This window comes from Ostrinia furnacalis, unplaced genomic scaffold (genome assembly GCF_004193835.3).
Source record: "Ostrinia furnacalis isolate ACB-3 unplaced genomic scaffold, ASM419383v2 OfSCF0890, whole genome shotgun sequence".
Classification (NCBI taxonomy): domain Eukaryota; kingdom Metazoa; phylum Arthropoda; class Insecta; order Lepidoptera; family Crambidae; genus Ostrinia; species Ostrinia furnacalis.
The window spans coordinates 547,623-555,507 of NW_021131129.1; the positions used below are offsets into that span (position 1 = coordinate 547,623).

The following is a 7,885-nucleotide window of genomic DNA, read 5'->3' on the forward strand; positions in this document are numbered from 1 at the left end:
AATATCCTGTTATAACTAAGCTTTAAGTTAATACTAAGGTACCTGCTTGACAAATTTCAAGCGTCTAACTTAAGCGGTTTAGATTTTTCATACAAAAGGATTTTCCCGCTAATGCCCGTTCCCGTGGGAATTCCTAAGTATCCTATAACCTGCCCAGGAGTATGAAGAATAATTGTACCAAGTTTCGTTAAAATCCGTCTAGTAGTTTTTGTTTCTATAAGGAACATACAGACAGACAGACAGACAAAAATTTTACTGATTGCATTTTTGGCATCAGTATCGATCACTAATCACCCCCTGATAGTTATTTTGAAAATATATTTCATGTACAGAATTGACCTCTCTACAGATTTATTATAAGTATAGATTCTTAAGGACATATTTTGTATCTCTATTGAAAATGGTTATAATGAAGCGATTAGAAGCCATGCGAGTATTAAAGTATCAATATGAAAAGAGTTTCATAAACGTTCTTTTTATTGGTTTATATTGTATGTAATGTAATAGAAAGATACACAGTAGAACTACGAGTATATTTACTATTTTTATTTAGTTTTAAAATAAAATTGACAACCAGTCTCTTCCAATAATTTAAGTTACAAAGGAATAATTTTATACAATTTTGCATGGTAAATTAAGGAGTAGTAGAAAGGAAATAGTATGTTTTTTTTTAAATACATAGGTTATTTAGATTAAAAGTAACATGTGTTATTTTTTATTAGACTGTATGAGTCTGTATAAGTATGGAAATTCCAATGCTTATACCACAAAATTATGTGTAAATAAATAGATAAAAAATATCCTTTTTATTTTTCCTCAAAGATCCTTCTATGTTCGTTTCTAATATGAAGTATACTTCTTTATAAGGATAGAAATATATTTTCTTGTACATTTATATTTGAAAGCGGCTTACACATTTCATTTGAGCACTTTTACGGATTAATATTTTTGATGTAAGTAGAATTAAAATACTCTAGACTTTTACTAAAGGGAAAAATACTTGCTTACAATTTCTTTTGAATTCAATATCTTCTTTTTAAATATGCCTTTTGAAAATTAGTTAACAGACGCATACAATAAACAATAGTTCATCCTTATTACCAAAACGGTACATTAGTCACTGTAATTAAATTCAGGTTAATTTAGATCAAGGAATGACGAGTTTAAGCTGCCTAAACCGTGCGAATTAGTATAGAAAGTTAAAGTAAGTAAGTAAATAAAGAAAATAAATAGAGTTAAATTGAAAGGGGCATGGGCCCGTTTTCATCGTCGATCCCTAATTTATAATAGACCGTTATGTAAAACAAAATTCCTGTTATGTGTTACCATGAGGGTCACTTAAAAATTAGGGATTGATGGTAAAAACGGGCATGAGTCACTCCTCGAACTATGGATGGATGGATATATTATGATGTTCTATTGCAAGATGGATGGTTCTAAAAGGGAATAGGTAAATAAACATATTAATAAAGTTTAGAGAAGATCGATTGACGTTCGTGAGATATTCTGAGTTAGACCGATACCCACGCCGGCGAAGCTTTTCCCAGAAACTAGAATTCGATATTGCTTCTTAGAATAGGACCCCAGAAATGATTACCGGGTACGACGATCGGCGACCTATGCTACGACCGGATACCCGGGCCAGTCTGGCCCGATAATGTCTGGATTACAGGGATTATGTTGTCTACACTGACGCATTATGCCAGCACAACATTAATCTGTTGGCAATTGCTATACAAAGTAATGAGATAAGTATTGTTTAGACAGGTTTTTCTTATATTAAGTAGTAGGAGCCGGTTTTGACTGTCTGTGTCTCAGATTATAAGAATCCTACTATGCTACTCCTACTAATATTATAGATGCCAAAGTTTGTATGGATGTCAGGATGTTAACATGTTTGTTACTCTTTCACGCAAAAACTATGAAACGGATTTTGATGAAACTTAACAGTATTATTGTTTATGACGATTTGTGACAAACTTAATTTGACGCGGGTGAAGCCGCGGCCAAAACCTAGTTTATAAATACTTATTGTAGAATTGTGATAACTAATAATAAAGTTACTTTTAACTTACATAAAATGGTTCAGAGTAAAGCTTAAAGTCATCGCTCTATGTAGATAGATGTACCCAATGTTTCTTTTTGCTCGAGAGTATAACGCCCGTATTCGCAAACATTACTATGAGGTCTCACAGTGCGCGTGGGCGCACAGGGTGACACACGACCCAATCACAGAGCTCTATTCAACGCTGTGTGTTCGATTTGCTGCTTCAATTGTGAAGCATCGTTTGTGAATACGGGCGTAAATCTGTTAAAGTCTCAGTGATGTTTTTCCTTATTCGCGTTTATTTCCAACAGAAAATATAATATTTAGTTTAATTTTACTCCCCTATCATAGCAACTGAAATGATTCCTCAAGACTTAATCACAGACGCTCGCTGCCGTAATATCGCTAGAAGCTGTACAAAGGACACAAAGCTATAGATCAGGGATGGCGAACCTTTATGTATCACCGTGCCACTTTACAAAAAAAATTTTGATGTAGTCATAGACGTGCCATCAAATAACACCTAATGCTATCAACGAGGGGTATAGTACAAGTGGCGCCACTGGCGAGTGATAGGGCCTTTTACTTTACAGTGGCACTAACTGACGAGGGCAAATACGATAGTCCTTATTCAAAACATATTATTTACTTTTTTATTTTAGAGTGAACTAGCTTTCCGCCCGCGGCTTCACCCGCGTGAAATTTTGTCTGTCACAGAAAGACTTTATCGCGCGCGTCCCTGTTCCAAAAACCGGGATAAAAACTATTCTATGTCCTTTCCCGGGACTCAAACTATCCCTATTCCAAATTTAATCAAAATCGGTTCAGTGGTTTAGGCGTGAAAGCAAGACAGACAGACAGAGTTACTTTCGCATTTATAATATTAACTAGCTTTCCGCCCGCGGCTTCGCCCGCGTGGAATTTTGTCTGTCACAGAAAAACTTTATCGCGCGCGTCCCTGTTTCAAAAACCGGGATAAAAACTATCCTATGTTCTTTCCCGGGACTCAAACTATCTCTATGCCAAATTTCATCAAAATCGGTTGCGAGGTTTAAGCGGGAAAGCGTAACAGACAGACAGACAGACAGAGTTACTTTCGCATTTATAATATTAGTTGGGATAGATTTTGTGATTGGTGTCGTGTCCTAAATATTGTGACGCGTGCCAATGGTTCGCCATCCCTGCTATAGATAATCACAGCAGTGCATCTAGGAGGCTTTGTATAGAATATTAGGCGATCGGATGCCTCGGCATATTGAGAAGCTATGACGGGCTAAGCTGGGGCACTCTTGGCTGGATAATTTAGGGATTATACCGACTGACGTGGGCAGCTGATATGACAGGCTTAGACCGCAAATGCAAACGAAAGCGATTTAGATCTGATATGATTAAGTTAATCTGAGTGTGCAAAATGGATATTTTATGTAGGAGCTTAAACTGAAGAGATTAGAATAAAATAATTCAGGTTTTAAAGCACTTTGATGATTAATGCATTGGTTTAAACCTTGTAGGTTTTGAAGACACTTTGAAAAGTCTATAAATCCATGATTATATTGTTGTTGTGAAAAATCTCAATTTTTGCGCAAATACCAATAAAAGAACAAAATCAAACCAACAACGGCTTAGGATAAAAAAAAATCAACAGAAGTCCTGATTTTTATTCTTATCGTGTATTTAATTCACACGAACAACACGCGAGATAATACCATTAATTCACAATACAAAGTCACTAATATCAGTATAACAGTGTAGATATAAGGCAAAGCTTATAAAACCATTTGGTTCACGTGTATCGGGTGATAACTGTAAAGGAACGAAGCGTAGAAGCGAAATTAGACAAACGTTTTTAGGGCTGTTATGGCGTCCACTGCTGAGTAAATTGTATGTTGTACCTACTCAAAAAGAATAATTATCGGATATTTAAAAACGTTCTATAGAATATGCTTTTTCAAATTACTTTGGAAATTGGCTTCATATAATGTTCAATGTCAATAAAGGCTAAGTACCATTAGCGAGTAATTTTTCTTTTCCTTAAAAATTTTGGCAGTTTCATGGAAAAAAAAGTAATTACTTATTTTCCGGCTGAAAATTGTGCAGCAAATTGATTTTGTCGTAAACTTTCTCTACTTTTGTAGTTTTGTTGATATTTTTTATTTCTTATAACTAGAATCGTAGGAATAATGATTTTTTCTTCTTCTATGATCGTTTCTGGTGTCTCATTTCGTATCATCTTCAAAATGATTTCCATTATACATGTAATTTGTATTGGAAAACGATGAGCTTGTAACTACTGGGAAATTGGACCTTATCTGTTAACTGGTTTTAACTTATAACAAAAGGGCTCTCCATTGATTTTATGTCGTAATTATTAAAACACATAAACAACAAGTAAGTTGCGTAGCTCTACATGTTACCTAAGTTATACAATTACTTTTCTTACATAATAATTAATACACAATATTCAATCTGCCTTCATTTTTAATTAATGATTTTAATGATATTTTTTCGCCTGTCGTATGCTTGATAATACATAACACTAACTGTCTTATAAGGCTCTCCTTCTTTTTAATAGCTCTATTCGTGTCTTAACTGAGAAAATAATTCCTTAAAAATCTTAGAGAGGCTTGAACTCAGGACATGCCAAAAATTTAATTACATAACCACTATACGGAAACGTTTATCTTTCCATAAAAGAAGGACGTTCTCAGAGATATAATCGGCGCCAAGTTCATTACATAAACACTAACATAAGCCAATAAAAATTAAAATGCAACATGAAGATGCGTATCTTTGATGTAATAAAATCGAAACCAAGGCAAGTTCGATTTCACTTCGAACTCAATTGCCGCCTACCGTCGCCCACGTGTGTCTTACGGTAGAATATACGGTAGGCCCACCCCATACAAAAAAGTCTGCAGCCCAAACATTCAAGACACAAATATCGTGCCAATTTTTTAGATCTTCACAGATCTTTTTTGCCTTTATAACCAATCAAATTGTCTCTACAATCTAAAACTAATTAATGCTCTAGCTTCTCAAGAATCTAAAACTAGGTCCTAATCCAAACTAGCTTCTAAAGGAATAAATATTTGATTAAAAAAGGAAATCCAACAACTAAAACAGAATACAAAAAGTAAGGGAATTTGAAAAATTAAATTACTTGCGACTCATCTTAAGGATTTTAAAGATATTTATTTCCTTAATGATACTTCATACCTAAAGGAAGTAGAGGAATGTATTTAGTTAAAAATGCTTCTAATGAAGTCCGGCACCAACCACCAGCAAATTAAGCCAACTGACTCTACAGCTATTGTGTAAAACCCACGTAATGTTAAAATATTGGGGTTATAGAACCATCGATGCTATTAATTAGCTAGTAAACAAAGAATGAATGCCCGAGTTACATGGCTCAGATCATTAACGGTATTGGGGATATCGTTACCACAGATGTTGTTTATTTGTGAATGTAGAGCGCAAGTAATAAAATAAAATATTGATTGTGGCAAATAAAGAAATAGTTGCTTTATAAAAGTTATTTTCTTTAACTTTACTTATCTTTGAAGTAATTCTACCCGTAGATGCAATAGTAGGATAGTTTTTGTCAAGGACAGGAATTAAAAAGAAATTGAAACAAAATAAAACGAGCAAAAATAAAAGGCAAAAGCTTTTTATTTTTGCTCTCTTCGTAACCAGAATTATTAATTGCTTACATTTAGTTTTTTACTTACTCGTATAAATTACTCAACCTTATGGAAACGTAGATGGGCGAAAGTGAAAATTCATTATTAAAATTCAGCCTTCGAAGACTTAATCATAAATTATAATGTAAGGGTAAAATTTTAAGTATTTTAATACGCTATTTTAACGAATTAAAAAAGCATTTCCAAACCAAACAACTCGACGTTTCCTCCCAAATTAGGGGAGTCCCAAATATGATCGTAGCTCAGCAGTTATTATCCCTAAATTTCCCTGGAGATTGTATTAATTGGCCCCTAAATTGTTATTCATGTACTCAAAGGTTCATTTAGATCGTTATCTCCTTTAGACACGAAGCCAAAAATCCTAATTTACAGGTGTTTATTGGTAATCCTCCATGAATGAATTAGCGCCAACACTTATAGAGTTTTTTGATTGATGACGAACAAACATGCGAAGGGAATAAAAAAGGACCGTAAATATAATTGTGAGGAGAAATTTACTCGTGCCTATTTAAATTGCTTTGAAAGTAATCTGAGATTATTATGTAATCGTGGCAATTGAAATTAGATTTTTTCTCACGATTTGCCTTTATATTACAGAATTTCCAAGTAATACTTTAGATTCGTAAGGTATTGAATAGAGTATTTTTGCCTTTTTCATTCTTTTCAGGAATATTTTGTAGCAATTTAAAAATAATTATCTCACAAACTTCTTAAAAAACAGATTTTCAGCAGGCATCTAAGAAATTGAAAATAATATTCAAGCCTAAATTCTTAAAAAAAAAAGTTATTTTTTTACTCTATTCTTTGAAAGTCCTAAAAGACGCCATCTATTCTAAAACAATGTAACCACTTACCCGCTGCGAGGCATAGCACGAGGGGTCTATGGCCCCAGGGCGGTACATCGCCGCGCTGACTGCTGCCATCTGTCGGCTACCTCAGTTTGCCCTTCCACCGCGACATCGCTCTGGGGACAAACAAAAGAACCAATTAGCAGGTTGGAAAAGCATGTGCTTGTCGGAAAAGTTTATGTACTTTTGGCGGGAAAACTAAACGTCATGATTGCCACTTCTGTTATTTTTTTCAGGATTCTTTACCTTGAAGTTTTCGTGCATGCGCAAAATGAAACAAAATAGTTCAAATTCACTCAAAAAGTCAGCATTAGGTCTCAGCTCAGTAAAGTTTCAAGGAAATTAGGTTTTCAGGCTGACTGTAACAATTGCAATTAATTAATGTTAATAATTGCATTTTCGCACTATTTATGATACTGAAAAATGCAGCTTTTTCTTGTTTTGAAGAATCTCTATTTATTTCAACAACAGCTTCAAAACCATATTCAGTCAACAAAACAAAACAAAATATGCACGGAAATTCATTTTCCAAATGCGTTCTGTGACAGTTCACACCACAGGACCCATTCGTTGATCAATTCAGAGATTTATGTGCGCAGTTTTAAATTCTTGACACAAAATACAGTCATACAGCATACTGGCTGGCTGGAAGAATCCACAACGCTTTTAAAATGAAAATAAACAACATTCTGTTTTTGAAAACTTTCAAAAATTTTCTTAGTCTTGTTTTTTTTTTCAATGGTATTATCGTTAGTTGTCACTGGCCAAGAACTCTTCTAAAGGATATTTATGTGCATAAAATGCAGACAATTCATAACAAGGAAAAGTTATGTCTAATTTCTGAGGAAGTTATGGACATGGTCAGTGTTAAGGGCAACAGCAAATTAGCTGAAGAAATAATGTTACTAGGCTGTAATCAGACAAGTAAGCTCTATTTCTAAATAATACCTAAGTATTTATGTAAACTTAATCATGAATGTTTTTCAGTGACGTCTCTACCTATTCGGTAATTTTGCATTCAGAGAGATTTTTTATGTAAATTAGGTCACGAAATCTAAAAATAATAATATCACATATTCATCAATTCTGTTTAATTTTGCCTCTGGTAATTAAAATAGGTTCGTGATATTGCAGAGAAAGGACATCATCCATTTTGGTCCAAAATCAAAAGTGACAAAATCTCAAATATCTACTCGACGCACAGTGATGCTACAGCTTTGGTGCCATAGTAACAAATGCTAAGGCAGACGTATTCTGTCAATATACAGCACTTTTTTTTGTTGGCCGGC

At 34.0% G+C, this 7,885-nt stretch overlaps 1 protein-coding gene across 1 annotated transcript in view; it reads right to left on the bottom strand.

The window, feature by feature from the left end:
* The window catches only part of RhoGEF64C (Rho guanine nucleotide exchange factor at 64C), a 68,670-nt gene extending 61,958 nt beyond the window's left edge, over positions 1 to 6,712 (bottom strand). The window contains exon 1 of the mRNA XM_028301212.1: positions 6,603 to 6,712. Coding sequence (XP_028157013.1) covers positions 6,603 to 6,671 — 69 coding nt within the window. The 5' untranslated portion in view covers positions 6,672 to 6,712. The remainder of the gene's footprint in view (positions 1 to 6,602) is intronic.
* Between the last annotated feature and the right edge of the window lie 1,173 nt (positions 6,713 to 7,885).